Genomic DNA, 17,980 nt, shown 5'->3' with positions numbered 1-17,980 from the left:
GTTCTATTTTAAATATAGCTCTAAATCATGGATTAATTCAATACCCATTAATTCAATAACCTCTATAGAACCAGGTAAGTTGGAACCTACACTTGTTAAAAGACACAGTCTTTGCCCTGGGGTAGGTTACAGTTTCAGTTGGAGAGCAGATTTTCAGACAACTAAAGAATACTTTGAAGGAATGTAAGTAGTATAGGAAATCAAAAGATAGATAAGATCCTTAATTTGACTATTAAACTCAATAGCTTATAAAGAATAAATAGTATTTTAATACATAGTTAGGGGTTGATTTTTAAAGAGTGGATCCGTTAATAATTGTATTCACTTTTCTAAAATTTCATGGATATTCTTAGAAATATAATACTAAAGATAGGAAGTTAAGCTATGCAAGTTGTTAGGATTCCATTTATACTTTGGTTCACTCAAATCATTGTCAAGCATTATTATTTGTTTCCCCCAAAAGACCCACATTTAGCCTACAGCACCCCCATGAAATATGTGACTGAAACTATCTTCTTGGGTACATCCATGTTGTAGTCCTCAGTCAGTATTTCACATATGATACAGAAGCCCAGAGTTACTAAATTGAGTCATAATTCTTAAATCACAGTTCACCCAGGAGTATTTTTAGTGCCTACTTGTTTAACACAATCTTATAAATGATCTTTCACAAAGGATGTAAAAATCAACACATATCTTTAATGGGCTAATTGTGCTTCATTGCAGTGTTGAGTCTATAAAAGCTTTTTAATAGTGAGAGAAATGATGGCATTTTCACCTTAATTTGAAAACATAATTGCCATTCTAAATAGCTTTTTGTTTCTAACTTAAGGGCTTATTGATAGCAGAAATTTCCCCAAAACACTAATAGAGTATTTAACATAATTGCATTTATTGAAAGAAAATCCAAGGGAAAATAACATACAGCTATCTGTAACTATTTAGCAGAAGTGAAATATCAAAAGAAAAAGTAAGTTAAATCTAATCTTTGAGATCTAAAAATGTAACTAATATTCAATATAAATTCAACACGACATATTGGATTAAACTTATACATTTAAATATACTGATGAGATTCAAGAAATAAAAATGATATCCTGGAAATCCAGAATAACAATTAAGAACCATATGAAAACAAACTGAACCTAACAAGCTAATCCATATTTTACAGAATTTCCCATCATTTGATTGAAAAATAAGAATTTTTTTAGCTCAACCATGGAAAATTAAAACAATTGAAATTAAATCCAATCAGTTGTAAATATTCCCTTGAGAAAATGATTTCATTTTTACACGGAGTTTAACCTCTAGCCTACTCAAAATCTTGAAGTCCAATTCTTTAATTTCAATGTATTTAATGGGGGACTCAGGGTAGTAAAATCACCACTCCTATTTTATTTAACTTTATTCTAAACATGGCAATAAAGTTGTTGCTAAGGAAATATGTGGAACATTTCTCTCTCCTTAACTCTTCAGTTCTGTTTCTAAACAGACATTCACATATCCTGGACTGATTCTGAATGGACATATTTCCCATTAAAATCTCAAGTCTTTGAGTCCTACTTTTTCTATGTAATAACATATTTTTATAAATATTATGGATACTCAGCAAAGAGCTTTTTAATGTCAGATTTGAAAAAAAGTCCTGTCCGTTCGTGGTAGCTTTTCTCCTAGGTCAAAGTAAAAAGTGCCAGAGACTGCTTTTAAAAAATAAGTGCTAAGAAAACTGATTAAACTGGTTAGACACAAAAGGAACATTGGAGGAAAGCAAACAGCATGGGATTGAACCCTATGATTTTATTGTTTTCACAGAAAATGCAATAACTCCTCATTGATATCAACTACCCAGTTGCAAGAAGAGTATAAACCTTCTGCTTGTTGAGACGCAGGTGAGGCAATTTGTAAAAACTAGTCATCAACCAAAAAGGAAATGAGTTTGCAGTAAATTTTTTTCCAGTTTAAAGGCTGTAGTGAGGCCCTGGTCTTTGAAAGGCACATAAAAAAAAAAAGGGTTTTTTTTTGTTGTTGTTTTGTTTTTTTAAAGAAACTGCATTCAGAAGAATCCTTTGAAAATCACTAGCCAAAACGTACTAGTCGGTCACCATCTTTCAAATCACTAATCAAAAGAAACAAAATAGGTCATGAAACATTTCACAGCCAGTATCGTACAGTCTTAAGCATAAAACTGAATTAATTGTTCTTCCAATTATGCATTTTGACATATAAGTTTATTATAAAGTCTTAAAATAAAAATGCATGTTTGTCGAAAAGTTAGTACAGTTGTCATTCATATTTTGCCATATTTTAAAATATAAGAATGGGATTATTTTATTATTTGCAATATAATGTAAATGACTGACTAGCTGGTTTGCAATTCTGATTATTATAGTTATCATAATTCATTGCCATGCCAAAGTCAATCCTGTGATATATGTGAAATGAAGTCCCATTAGTTTAGCCTATTGTAGGACATTGTAGTGCACCATGCATCTTTCAAATCTCTTAAAGAAAATTTAATGGCAGGCCAAACTTCTAACTTACTAAGTGTTATGAATCACATAAAACAAGAAAACACTTCAAACCAGGGATACATGGCATATTATAATTCATGATGGAACTAAAAAGTAGGTAGCAGGAAAAACGAAAAAGACAGCAGGACTAGGTATGTATATAATATATGGAAGAGAAGATCAGAATTTTTTAAAGCACAAAATAAAAGTTATGTCATTTTTAAATAATGCATAGGCAATGAGTATTTAATATAAACCCTACAAATATGACAGCGCATCTTTTTATCACTTTTGGGTTTGCTGAAAAGGAATAATATTGGGCATGATTTGGCACTTCTGGAAGCTTTAGTGAATTTGGTGAATCTCAACATATCTAAGATGTTATCAGTTTTAATATGCCTTTTATATTATACATCACTATCCAGAAATGCTACTATTTGTAACGAAATTAGGCCCAATTGCAGTGATGTTAAATGTTGAGAAACAAGCATTTCTGATCTAATGAAACAGAGTGATCTCCTAATTCATCAGGTCTATTAATGACCCTGGAGATTATATGGTGTAATCTTTCTCCCAGTGAATTAAAAGCTCTTTTGCCTGATGCCTTCCTACAAAGTACAACAACAACAACAAATTGACATCAATTACACTTAAAATATGTTATCAAAAAGGAAAAGGGGAAATATACTGGTGAGTTCAACTCATAATAAATACAAAAAATATTAGGAAAAGATAGGCAGTTGATCAACAGGTAAGTGCTTTAAAGTCATTATTATTATTACTGATGTTAAGAGATTACTTAATACAATTTACACTTCACGTATCCCAACTTTTTAAAATTTCCTTCATTTTTTGCATTTTCATTCAACTGAACATTTGCTTGGGAATGAATAATACTGATTTGAGGTCTAAGTTTGTTGGTTTACAGAAATGATCCAGAACCCACTTGCGATGTATATTCTAATTTATTACCATATCAATAAATCTGATTGTTTTACAGTTCTTCTTCTTGCCCCTTTGTTTCTGGCACTCATCTGTAATTTCTCAAAAATTTAATCGAAAGTAGTTTTTGAAGTACCAGCCAGTTCTCATGGACTTCTGAAGCTATGTGAAAGGTCATAAAAAGACTTTAGCATTATATGACTGCTTTGTAAAGGACTGAAAACTTGCACTTATAGCAATTTCTTTGTGCAGAGTTACTAAGGAGAAAAGTAGACTTGATTGTTTTCCTGGAAAGGGCACATGTATATCCAAATATTCTGAATATAGTTTTTTTTTCTTTTTGTTTTTTCCCAAAAGTCTCATTCAAATCAAATTCAAGATAAAGGAAGAAGGCAGCAATGAGCTAACCCTCTTAGGTGTGAAACAATTTTGTAATAGTATTGGCAGTGAGGGTGCAAAAAATCAACTAGAAAAGATGATCCACTGATAAGGGATAGTGGAAAGAAGTGGTTAGTTGCCACACAAAATGGAAGTCAAGGTGAAGGAGAGTTAGTAAATACTAAGGTAGGTGTCCCAAATATTGTTTACTCTTTGGTTTGATAATACAGATGGTTGACTGTACTTTTGAAAATTTTCAATATGCCTGATTTGTTCAAGTAAGTTATAAAGCTTGTTAGTTAATTCTGCTCAATTGAAAGGACTTGGTTTTAGCTTGATTCTATCACTACCTAGTTCCAACTGGTCCCCTCTTTAACTACGAAAATACACATTAAATTCCAAGTTCGTATTTGTTTCATATTTTACTTTCATAAGTTTGACTTTTATTTTACATGTATGAAAAATATGGAAGAGTGCATCAGGGGTGACAACTAAATGCTTGCTTTCCTGCCAACATTAGGCGTACGGAGTCCTGAAGGTTTACCCCGTGGTATCATAGCTGATAAACTGTATAGCTAGTCTCATTTTGGTGACAAGTAAACATCACTCAACAAACACACATACCGCTTTGCATACCTTACCTGGGAAGAGGCTTTATTGAACATAGCTGTAAAATTATCTTTTAAGTTGAATTACTGATTTTGCACAAACATTTCTACAGAATTTTTTCTCTTAAAAACCAAGCTTTGTCATTTTTCCACTACATTTTGTTGTGCTTTTTATATTAATATTTGCAAATGTTATAATTTAATATTTATTTCCCAATTACTTGCGTAATCAGTTTTTTTTTAATCCTGGGGTGTTGAAAGAACACATAATAATAATAATAATAATAATAATAATATTCTTCTTTAGACAAAAGTCTTTTTAAATGAAGTTAAAAGCTGAGATAATTTAAGGAAAAAGATCTTCAAATTTTCATAACCAACAGGTTTAAGTGAAATTTACAATGCATTGGAAAACTGGCTGGCTAAAGGTATGATTTGTCCTCAGGTAGCTCAAAATCATTTTTACAGGTTTTTGTTTTTTTGTAAAAGTGTTTTTAATCTCAGTAAAATAATAAAATAATATTTCACAATTTGCACAGAGTCTGACTAAAGGGCAGAGGCGTATTACCCTCAGTGTTTAGAATAAAGCCAGATTTTTCAGGCCCAGTTCCGCTGTGGAGTTTGTACGCACTGCAATCACAAGCATTTTCTTTGCTCCCTCTAAAGCTAGGGCCAATTTCATTTCAAATGGAGGTGAGAGTAAAAAAATCACTCTTGTGTTTTACCACCTTCTGCGCTAAGTATTATCTTAACCTTTTGCTCTGGTTGACCCATTTAATAACCTGGAAGAAAAAAGTGTTGCTCCCATGTCTGGTCTCAATGGAAGTTATTTTCTGATGGACAATGAAGCCGAAAGGCCATGGCTGTCTAGGAGGTCCGACAACAAGGAACTGGTCCGCATGGGCTTACGCAGTAGCTTCGGTCCTTTCCTCTTCAGAAGCGGCTTTTGTTGTCTCGCCTGTAATTTGCACGTTTAGGCTCTGTAGTTTGTTTACAAAATAGTTTTACACAAACCACTCTTAGCAGTGCAAGCTTCTGAGTTGAAAATTATTCAGGCTTGTTTCATTGAAGGCACTTGGTTTCCATGGCAATTTATAAAAGATGGTGGTTTGGTTTCTTCATTGGAACAGATGACTTAGTTTGGGTGTTCAAGTGGCCGCGAGCAAACTCCGATAAGCCTGTGTAATATGTAAGCCCAGGTTTACCATCCTGGATAGTTATGCATGCAAAAAGAGACAGCATACAGTTATTTGGCTTAGCCATGGGAGGAAAACAAATAATAACCAGAAAAGTGGGATGGGGACAGGTGGGGAGGAGCATGAATGTTTTAAATAATTCTGAGTTCGGGTTATTTTCAAGGAAGGGTAACAACCAAAGGTAAAAGGGCCTACATTTATTTAATTCTCTACGTAAAACCTTCTTGAAAGGAAAATAAATGCCAGCTTTTCACGTACCCTGTTTACAGTGAGGTTTTTGTTGGCAGGCCATTAGGTTTCCATGGTAACAAGCAAACTATTCATTTGAAACAAAACCAGCCATGACTTTGTGCTTTGACAAGGATTTCTATAGCTTTTTTTTTTTTTTTTTTCCAGAGTTCAACCAGATGACCAGATGACGCTGTAATCTTTTTAGCCACAAAAGCACCTGTAGGTCTCTTCTCTACTCAGGTCAAGATTATCTTTTATATGTAGTTTGAAATAAGTTCTATTTCCATGATGTCTTTTTATCCCCAGTGCTTTAAAAAATTCGTTTTTATTATTTTATTTTTGAGTCAGTAGTCAGTGGAGGAATCTTTGGTAGTTTGTTTTTTCAATGTCCATTTACAAAGACTCTTTCTTCGTGCCAGTGCCTGGTGAATCTTGTATAGCCTCTGCCAGGATAAGGTCACCTTCGAGGACTTAAGATGGAGAGGAGGACGATGACCGGGAACAGCCAGAGATGCACTAGAATCCCAACAGCACCGGCAACAGAATCTGAAGACAAGGAAGATGATGCCAAGAAACAAACAAAAATAGAGAATAAATACTCCATGTGGCTGTCCATACAACTTAGGTGAGCTAATAAAACAATATTAGCATTTGGAAAGCAGTTTTAGAAAATATTCTAAAATAGACCGGTTTTATTGATCGGTCTATTTCCAAGACAAGCAAATAAGAAAATAAATATGTGGCTAGAAATTTGATAAAAGAAAAATACATGAAGTTGCTATGCTTTGCTATGAAAATTTGTTCAGAAGATATTTGTGTGAGTTTGTGACTGGTCTCAACCTCAGCATTGTGCTAGCCACATGAAAGCATGTGCACATACAAAATTCTAGGAAATCCTAAGAAGTCAGTTTTCATTCTCCCCGCCCCCTCCCCAACCCCGCCCCCAAGCTTCCAGAAATGGTAAGATTAAAGACTTAGAGAAAAAAAAAATCCTTTTTATGAAAACTAGAAAGGGGTTGTTATGGGCAGAAAAGTAACTATGGCAAACTGGATTCTCTCTGCTTAGATCAGCCCAATAACTATAAATTGGGTAAATAATTATCTCTTCAGTGTGAGTTTGAGAGGCACTATGAAGTCCATTCTAACTAAATTTATTTTTCCACCACAGTCTACTATAAGATTCCTGTCGTAACTGGAGTTTCAAGTAGAACCTCATGTCTAGTTGATACCTCTCAGAATGTATGCCCTGCCTAGGAGGGCTAACACAGGCAAGCCTGGTCATTCATTAACTTGGCTTAAGTGATAAGATGGCTCTCACCTAGGAGAGACCTGGGTTTTGAAGATAAGAGACAACCTCAGCTTGCCATATTGTACCATTTACTGCCTGAGAAGGGCTGGGAAGCTGAGCAGTTAGGAAGAAGCGTTTGGCAGCCAAACTGGTTTGTACTTAGAAATTAACACTCACTCAATATTTACCACATACTACTTGTCAAAATGAGCTTAATAAATGATAGTTAAATGGATACTAATGTAACAGAAACTTTCTCATACCAAAGAGAATGATTTTGTTCATTAGGGCTGTTTCCTCTGATTTCCAGAGGCTAAACAGAAAGATCTCCAGTATGAACAGACAGATTTTATTTAAAACAATTTGGAAGAGAAGAAAACTGATTATGAAAGTATACTAATACATACCAATAAAGTCCCAATGGGTCATCATAGTCATTTTACTGTGGCAACTCTTACCACTTCTATTTTCTCCATGAGAGAGTTAGGTTCTCTTTTGCTTTCCTCATTTGGAGAGTTTAGTTCTATTTCTTGAATTTCATTAATAATAGTTTCCGTGATTAAATTATCTAAATGTAAGATTGCTATGTAGGATGGTAACTCTCTTCAGTTAATATGATGTTACTATGACTGCTTCATGTTATGAAATTCCAAAGGAACCCCATTCTCCTTCTCTAAGGAGAATGCATGCTATTCTGTAGATTTGACACAGCTACTTCATGTGGATACTGCTATTGGTTTTTTAAAGCGAAATTAGCCAGACACGGAAAAACATTTTTACTAAATTTGTTACTTGATATACTAGGTGTAATGACAAGAAGGTGAAAACTATGAGCAAAGCGGCTCACTGTTATATACAATCTTAGTTTGTGTCTTTTTATAATGCTTCAAAATGGAGCCCTTTCAATTCATATAAGCAATTGCTGGTTCATATGCACTGCAAAACTACAAAATCAAATTTGTAGTTGCACAAATTTGACTCTCAACATCTAGGCTAATGCAATTTCTCACTAAATATATGCAATTAACAAAGACTCCAATTTGCTCGAGACTTAAATGGACTTTGATGCTCCTTTTATGAGTACTAAATAATTGATGAGCTATTTTTGTGAATACTACTTGATTGATATACCCCTTTATCTGGATTAAATTAAAGATTCCAGATGAACCTATGAAACTTTTTCAAGTGGAGGAATTTTTTAAAGAAATGGTTTTAGTTTTCTCAGCTTCACATGGATAATATGATTAGGATTTTAAGAAGCTGTTCAACACATAATTCTGAAGCTTTCTGCATTATCTGTAAAAATTCCTCTGAAACTAATAATATGGATTAAATATTTTAAAATAGATATTTAAAAAATATTAAATACTTAAAAAAACTTCATTAAAAATCAAAATTACTTTGCCTACCATCAAATTTAATACTTTGTTTTAAAAATATCTTCACAATTAGGGTCTCATATAAGGAATTTCTAAATTTACAAACTAAAAATAAATGAGTTTTAAAAATTAGACTATTTTAATTTAACAGTTATTGTGTTAAAATTATATCAAACCAATCCAAGAATAGACACTTACTCTTAGTCGTTAGGTCTTGTTTTGCACATTCTCCTTCTGCAATTGATACATCATCAATGGCAATGTCACCTTCTATGCCAGGGCCTCGAATACCTTCAAAAATGAGCTACAAATATGAATGAAACAAACCTAAATGAAAAACTTTGATTTGTTGGTGGATTTTTACTGAGAAACTGAGGAGCCAAACCTAAAATCAACAGTAATTCTGGCATCATTTATTATTGACAGTCTTAAAATTGTTACTTAAAAACAAACCATGAATGTTCTTAACAAAACCAATCATAGGATCTTCCTTGCTTAAAAATAGTTTTTCATATCTAAAGCTCTTGTTGGTTTAAAAACAAAACTAAACTTAATTGAATAATACAATAAAAACTACCACTGCTACAAATCCTATCACTATTCGTTTTCAGGGGTAAAGAAGAATTTTTATTTGAACAGTATTTCTCTGAAATAGATTCCCTCCAGTTTTCTCTAAACATATAATGCTGGTTTTCTAGAAATATTTTATGGAATGAATCAGTTCATGGTTCGTTACAACAGTATTTATGCATATGAAGCCCAGAACAAGGGTTTGCCATCTCTATGAAATTGTTGGCTCTCTTGCAAATACAATGACTAAGTTCTTCACTTTCCCCATATGTTATGACATACCTCTATAATTTCACTTTTGATATTCTATTTTTAAACACATGAAGATATTTATGGGTTTACTTATGTTGAGTGTTTAGTGTCAGACCTTTGAATTTCCAGTATCTAGAACAGTGACTGGCACTGAGACTTAATATATGAGAATTGAAAGTATAGATGAATGAAATCAGTCTCCTATCATTACTAAATTCTGAATATAATGACAATATAGAGACAGCAAAGTTTTATTATTTCATTTTTACAGAAATAAGACTGTTTTAAAATTTTCTTTATAACCCCACAATCATTCCTTGCTTCTAGCAAAACCTTTTTAACCCTTTTGATACAAAAAGTCAACCTATGCATTTAGTGTATAATCCCAAAACTTTCTACATGCCACAAAGAAGTATCTAGTTTGGTCTTTTCAAAGAAAAATTAGCTTAATAAAGAGCTGTTTCAACATCAAGCTGATATATGCATTTTAATGCAATTTTTAGCCTTCTTTCACTGGAACAAATCGAAGGAAAGTATTTTTATCAATGCCAAAATTTTTGGTTCTGTTTATTGTTTGTCTTTGAAAGTATCTTTATTTTTATTTTATTTTAGTTTTTGTTGGTCTTTGAAAGTATCTTTTTTCAAAAAATTTTTCAATGTTTTATTTATTTGAGACAGAGACAGAGCATGGGAGGGGGAGGAGCAGAAAGAGAGGGAAACACAGAATCCGAAGCAGGCTCCAGGCTCTGAGCTGTCAGCACAGAGCCCAACATGGGGCTTGACCATGAATGTGAGATCATGACCTGAGCCGAAGTCGGAGGTTTAACTGACTGAGCCACCTAGGAGCCCCTGAAAGTATCTTAATTTGGCTCCTTAAAGGTAAGTTTGTGGTGATTTTCAGGATACTTAGGCTACCTTTGAAAATTGAAATCTTGTTCCCTGATATACTGTCTTTAAGTAGTAAGCAGAAGCATTAGTTATTAGCTTTTGCATTGAGTTCCTTTTCCCTACTTGTAGTCCCTATGAATCCATAAGAATAATAATAATTTTCAAGATTTGATAGGAGAAAAAAGTTTGAGAAATTATTACTACATTTAATTTGTGTAGAAAGGGTTTTCTGCTTACCTTTGTTGAGATAAATAAGTTAATAAAGATTTCCCAAAGACATTTCTTTGAAAAACATCCAAAATGTCATGTATCACTGAAGCCAGAATAAAATGGCGGATCACAGTTAAAATATAATAAAGAGCCTGGTAGGTAGTATACAGATTCTCAGTCCTCAGAGAAAATCAGAAATAAAATATTTCTTTGGCTGCCTGGAATAATGACTTATATTTGGAAAGTTATCTGGGAAGTAGCTAAAAAAAAAACCCTCAGAGGACTGTTTAAATCACAAGGCTTTATAAGTTGAATTAAAAAAAAAATCAACAGTATAAAAATCCAAGAGCAGTGATATCAGAAAAGGGGAAATCATTTTAATGACTGTGGAATTCCCCCACCTTATGGCTAGCATGTGAGTTACATAACCAGTAGTCCTATTAATATTGTTAGACATTAAAGTTATTTTTGGTTATTCTGAACAAGGCTGAGATGAATGCATTTTAAAACATTAATGTGCACACCTGTTTTTAGAGCACATGGCTCTACAAGGTCATCCTGAATTGCCTCTGTCAGCACTGTCGCCTGTTTCCTAAACATGGGTTTTTAAGTCATTGGCTAATTTTCCTTATTTTGAAATGTGCTGCTTACCTGGTAGAGAATCAATGTTAGAGTAAATCAATGGTTATTCCCACCCCCTTCTTAGTTTCAGTCATGTGATGCTGAGTCTTCTCTCCTGAAGATAACAACATGAATGGAGTGTTATCTTGGAGAACGTCAGAACCTAGAGAGTCACGCTGCTATGAGACTTATTGCATAAAGCCCAACATGTTCCACTTTGGCCACATGGCTAATACTTAACTGAACAAAAGTGGAGTGCTGTCATCACAATTCTTTCTTTCTTGCAGCTATTATAAAGGATCAAATGGTATAAAGTTTAAATTTCTGCCTCCCAGTCAGGTTGTAATTCTGGCCTGAAGCAGGAAAAAGGATGTACTAATCAGGACAAATTTGCTTTAGTAAAGAGGAAACCTCCTCAGTAACCAACAGTTTTAATTTTAGAAGATGGTGCGGGAAAGGAAGCAAACCCAGCTTGTGGAGGGGAGCACGGGCTCCCTCATGTGGCAGGGGCAAAGAAGAGGACTGCGTTCTCGTGCTTTGGTGGGAAGTGAAGTGTCGGTGAGAAGGCTGCTAAAGGTAAGGTAGAATGTTCTGCCCCTGCTCACACTTGAAACTTAAACAGAGGAAGCTGAAGTCACGGTCTTTTCATTGGGAACGGTGCTGGAGAAACAGATTTAGGAGTACACGGTTTTCCATCTTAGGTATGGAGCGGTGAGTAGGTAAGAAAGTTATCTGCAATTTTTCTCATTTATTTAAAGCACACAATTATTTTTAGGAAGTTCTAGACAGCCAGAGGTAGGTACCAATATAAAAAAGATGAGACTTTAAAAAACAATGAATACCGAAATGTGTAAGTCATCAAAATCTTTTCTGAACTTTCCAAAGCTGCTTGCTGGCCATGGAATGATGCTACCATTGCTCAAAGCATTTCAAAATGTCTTTTACGGACCATAAAGTATCAATCACTCCTAATTTTCCCATTAGCTTTCTTTATCCTTCCTTCCTTTTGCTTCCCATTCAGGTTAGACCCAGGTTCATGCTTAAACACATGGTCAGACCTAGGTTTTGGCGAAAGACAGAGCCCTGAAGCAGAGAGGCTGTGAAGGATGCTGTCACACTACTTCCGTGGTAGGATGGAGAGGGAGCGTTGCAGCGTCTTCGGAGGTAAGTGTCAGAGTAGACTGACTGATGCAATTTAATGTGTGCACGGCCTCCCTTCAGTGAGTTGACTGTAAGTGTGTAGTTGGCTGAACAGCAAAAATACGAATCAGGAGAGGTCAAACTGTTATGTGTCGTCAGGATGGCCTCTATCTAGCACATTTTCTTACATGGATACTCCATCCCTTGGTGATCATTAATGAGTTAAGTGTCACAGAAATAAAACCTGGCTGATTTGTAAATTTATTATTACATTTATCTGTACAATTATGAATAATACTGTTTGTCACTGAGTAAAGCAACTTAATTACTTTCTGCATAAGCACAACAGGTGTCCTATATATTGTATGTGGAAATAAATCAGAGAAATACAGTAGTAGCATAGATAGTATGAATACAGTAGTAGATGATGAAAATAATTTCTGATAATCACTTGGGACAGTTATATAATTAGCATTTGTAATATTTATCTGTAATCTTGCAATGATAGAGAATCCAATGCAAGAGTCCAGAGAAATACTACAGTCCTCCTCAGCATCTTATTTCCAGGAAAGGACAGAAAAGGATCCTATGCCGTAAAATTTTTTCCTTTTAATTCCCAGCTTTGCTCCTAAGAAGATAGAGACTGTTTTATTTAACTCCTTCAGACTCTCACAGAGGTATTTATTGCATTGTTCTTTTTATGTTCTGAACTCCAACTCCAACTATATAGCTTTAATTATTATAACAAAATTTTATGGATCCTAATGCCCTCTGAAGTGGCTTCTAGAGTAAGATCTAACGGGATACCTTTTCCTTTATATTGTTTTTGATTGTGAAGTAGGTAACAAAAATAAGATGCATACATATTCAATCTGAACAGTGTACCCTGGCCAAACTTTCAAGTGTTTATAAAAATAAATCTTTGGTGACCTTTTCCCCAGGCATAAAAAAGGAGAAACTATAACAATTCATTTTGATATATCTCAAATTGGAAGCTATAATCTGTATGCAATGAAAAAAAATGATTTTATTCATTTATAAAAGAAATGCTCTCTACTTTAATAGGTTAAATTTTGTCATATTTTTATGAAGGACCATCATGATTCTGAATACTATTACATTACAGGGATAAAATTATGTTCCTTTCCTCTTCAGTACTTCTGAAATGCATTTGGTTTAATTGCCATGAAGAAGGAATTAATGACATCTAGAAATTTAGGGAGAAAATGTTAAAGTTTAGGTTTTCGAAAAGAAGGCCCACTTTATGTAAAATCTGTTCTTTACACACAATCACACTGATATTATTAAAATGATTTCCCTTAACTGAAATGACAAGTTTAAAATTTTATATGTTTTCACAATGTGCACATACAATTCAGCAAACCTAATACACAAGAAATACTGTATGATCAGAAAATTAAATCTTGGTGGGTATATTCAAGTGGGAAGTTAATAAAATGCATGTTGGATTCTATTATTAGAATGATACTAAAAATTATTTTAATTCACTGATAGCCAATTTCTTGCATACGGATAGTGCCTTAAAGCTTGTGGCTATAGATGTCAATATAGTGATAGAGATATATAGATGATGCTATTAGAACTTGTGTTCAAATGCAATTTCTGACTAAGAAAGGAAGTGCTCCATGCAACACTAGTGAATAAAAATAGATGGGGAGTCAAAAGAATACAACACACTTTTGACGATCTGACTTCAATGTTGATGATGCCTTCTGCAAATATTCACAGCATATTCTTCCAGACAAGAGATCTATCGCTTCTGATTATTAGTGCTAAGGCAACGACAAAATCTAGGAAAGCTGATTGAGAACTGGCAGTGTATATCACTTGTAAAAATTTAGCTTTAACACTGGAAAATGTTTCTTTTCTTTTTTTCTTTTTAAGTAGGCCTCATTCCGAGTGTGGAACCCTAATGCAGGGCTTGAACTTAGAACCCTGAGATGAAGACCTGACCTGAGATCGAGTTGGAAGCTTAACCAAGTGAGCCTCCCAGGTGCCCCATAATTGGAAAATGTTTACAATGGTTACTTTAGGAGCCATTATTGTGTCTATATAAGGGCCCTGGAATTTGGTTTAGAATGCCAGATATATATCTACAGGACCACATGACATCTAATAAGGAGGACACTATATTCCAGATTATTATTATTAGCTAAATAAGCTAATAATAGGGAGCATGATGTAAAGAGAGCTAAAATCCCTTCCCAACCCTATTTCATGATAAGGATGTATGTGATTTAAGGTAAACTGTCTCAAAATCATTTTGAAATCTTTAAGTGAGGATATAAGAGGAGAAGATATCCAGAATTCCTTTCACTTATAACAAGAAAATGTTAAAGACCATCTTAAGACTTCAATGTCTCCATATTTTCTCCCTGGAAAGCATCTGGACTATACTATGAAAAGTAGTAAAGCATTAAAAAGGATGGTTAAAATTTTTTTGTGGTGTGGGATATAAATGATAAATAGCATTCTAAGATAACATGATATTATTTTTACTTTTTAGGAATTTTTGCTGTAATCCTTCCAAATTCGTCCAAATATCTTTTCATAACAAGCACAGATCATGCTAAATTAATTCTTGAAAAAGACCCCCAAAAGGAATTTCAGAAGGCTAAAACTTCTACTTACCCTGATAAATACTAAACAATTTTATTTTCAGCTAAGCAAACTAATTGGACACACTCAAACAAAGGACTTTGCAAGTGGTTGTTTTTTAAAGGGTTTATAAATCAAAATAATTTAAATGCATGCAACTCTTAACAAGTAAAACAACCTAAGTGTCAGTGCAGCAGAGGCTCAAGATCACTTTTATCTCGTTTAAAATTCCAAGAGGTAGGAGATATCACTTCCACTTGAATTAAAGACATTCTACAATGCCACAAAGCTACATCTGAGTAATATTAAAACTTCTCATAACTTAATTTATATGCTAATATATTCTGTACAGTTTTTACTGTTTTACTGGTAAGCATTATATACCCAAGCAAGTATTTTTGAAAAGCACAATAGGTTATAAAAGATTTTTGAGTAAAAAAATGCTTTGTCTGAAATGAGTTCAAAATAACCAGAAACTCAAAAACAAGACAAAATAGAAGCAATATATGCAGTAGAATGATGTAGTCGTGTTTCATGTTTCCTTCAAAAATCAAATTTTCTGAAATTAAAGAGAGTCTTTAGTCAACAGACCTATAAATATGTCAGAGAATAAAAGGACAGAGAAATCCAAAATAAAAATAGGATTTTTTTTTCTTTTTGACTGGTAATTTACATAGCTTAATAATGCTTCATTAAAAAGCTACTACTTACTGATTTGCTTCCAGCAAGACAGATTAATAGGAACAAGATCTATCCTCTCATCAGAAACAACTAAATAAACTAGACAAAATATATGAAACAATGAGTATAAGGTAATGAAGAACAATGATCAATGAGTGACAGGAATCAAACAAGGTGAACCCTATGACTGTCCTATAGAGAATTAGAGATCATGGTACAACCAGGAGAAAGATAGAACCTCGTAGAAAATCTGGGCTGAGGGGATAGAGCTGGCAGTCTAAGGAGTCCAAAGCAGGTAGATTGTGCAGGTTAGAATACAAGCGAAGACAAAGCTACAGAGATCTGCAGAAAGTCCCCATTGAGTATTTAGTAACGTACTAATCAGGACATGAACGTCCAGTAACTACCCAAGAACTGGGAAAGAATGAGAATGATGCATTTACGGTAACAGTCCTCAACTCACACAAGACGTGGAAACCTCATGAATCGTGGGGCACTGGACAGAGTGTTCAGAAGACTCCTGCATCGGTAGTGAGAAATAATTAGCCCTACATTAAATACTGCTTCAGTATCTTCTAACAAATCTTAAAAACAAGACCAAAATGATTAAAAATCTTCCAAATAACGACCAAACAAGCTCAATAGTTACAGAAATATAAAACAAATACACATTTTTTTGCATTTTATAAAACTGTAAGAATTTTACCTCTCAAAATAAAATTCACAGTTGTGACACCCAATCAGATGACCAGACATGCACAGAAGCAGATAAACAATGGCTTGTGATGAGGAGGAAAACAATCAGTCAAAACCAACCAAGAACTGACAGATGTTAGCATTAGCAGACAACGACATTAACCTGGTTTCATATATTCAAAACACTCACTAGAGATGTGGAAAATCTTTTTTAAATGGCTCAAGTTGAACTTAGAAGAATGAAAATTGTGATGTCTGAGATACAAAATACACTGAATGTGATTGAAGGCAGATTAGACATTGCAGAAGAAATGATTAATGAATGTGAAGATATACCAGAAAAGTATACAAAGTGAAACACAAGTAAAAATAAACTTAAAAAAACCCCACACATTTAAGAAAGCATCAACGAACTGCGTAACACCTTATCTACATGCCACAAATACGGGGTCTTATATACATAAATAAGATATTGGAATGGAGTCTTCAAAGGATAGGAGGAGGAACAAAAATATTTGAGGAAATATTAGCCAATGTTTAAATTTTATAAAAACTATAAACTCACAAATCCAAGATCAATGAACCACAAACACATGAAAAATGAAGAAAATGACATACAAACATGTCACAGTTAAATTGTTCAGAACCAGTGATAAAGAGAAAATGTTAAAAGCAACCAGTCACATTACACATAGAAGGATGAATAGGAGTTTCAACAGATCTATCCTTGGAAACAATGCAAACAAAAAGACAGCAGAGTATCTTTAAAGTTACAAAAGGAAAAACTATAATCCTATACTCAGAGGAAAGATCTTTCAAAACCTGAAGGTGAAATAGACTTTTACAGAAGTTCAAAAGGTAAAAAGAATTCATGTTTAGCAGATCTACACTACAATAAATAAATGTTAAAAGAAGTCCTTCAAGCAGAATAAAATTGATACCAGCTGGAAATATGCGTCTACAAAAAGGAACAAGAAGCACCAGAAATGATAACTACTGTGAGCACCAACTATGCAATCCAGTCTGATTTCTCAGTTGGAATGAGGTGAAGAGCTGATTGTAGTGAAGAGAGTTCTCCAAGGTTTGCAGTATTGTGAATGAGGCTTTACTGAACACCTGCTTTAAACACTCTCATCAATCTTTTTGTGAATTTAATATGTACATCTCAGAGGCTGTGGAAAATGTGTCATTTAGAGTGGGTTGTAAATATGTTCTACTCTGAATTTATACTGACCACAATCTTCCTGGTAACTAAAGACTAACAGATGTCTTGAAATCCCTTCTTTAAATCATCAATTCTGGTTATAAAATGCAGTGGAGTAAGATGGACCAAATCACAAAGGAAAGCAATTCCTTCCTATAAGATTGGAGTCTCAAGTTTAGGGCGGATACTCTGCCTCTCATTTCTTTCCTCTATGAACCCTCCTCATTGCTTATATCCAGGGAGACATTCCATTCTGGATTCTCCCTGCTGTAACAACCTGACTAAAGCAACATTCCTTTGCAAGAGCAAAACAAATAAAACAAAATTCATACTTTAAGAATGTATAAAAATATAGACTAAAATAACTGTTTACATAACAATTTTATATCTGCCTGTAGGTCATTTTATTAATTCTGAGGAGTGAATAATTTTAGTTAAGATGGTGGTTCCTTACCAAGATTGGACACTGTGTAATGACCAGTGCACTGGACCCAACTTGCTTTTCTATTTGAGTACCACTGTCTTTAAATTCTGTGGGCCCCCAAGTTTCCTGGATATCCTTCCTTT

General features: G+C 33.9%; 1 protein-coding gene across 1 annotated transcript in view; it reads right to left on the bottom strand.

The window, feature by feature from the left end:
- Nucleotides 1-5,997: 5,997 nt before the first annotated feature.
- Nucleotides 5,998-17,980, bottom strand: part of MDGA2 (MAM domain containing glycosylphosphatidylinositol anchor 2) — a 779,701-nt gene continuing 767,718 nt past the window's right edge. Inside the window, exons 16-17 of the mRNA XM_029952652.1 lie at nt 8,731-8,836; nt 5,998-6,411 (exon numbers count right to left, since the gene is read on the bottom strand). Coding sequence (XP_029808512.1) covers nt 6,323-6,411; nt 8,731-8,836 — 195 coding nt within the window. The 3' untranslated portion in view covers nt 5,998-6,322. The remainder of the gene's footprint in view (nt 6,412-8,730; nt 8,837-17,980) is intronic.

This window comes from Suricata suricatta, chromosome 9 (assembly GCF_006229205.1).
Source record: "Suricata suricatta isolate VVHF042 chromosome 9, meerkat_22Aug2017_6uvM2_HiC, whole genome shotgun sequence".
Taxonomy (NCBI): domain Eukaryota; kingdom Metazoa; phylum Chordata; class Mammalia; order Carnivora; family Herpestidae; genus Suricata; species Suricata suricatta.
This window is presented reverse-complemented; position numbering and strand designations above follow the sequence as displayed.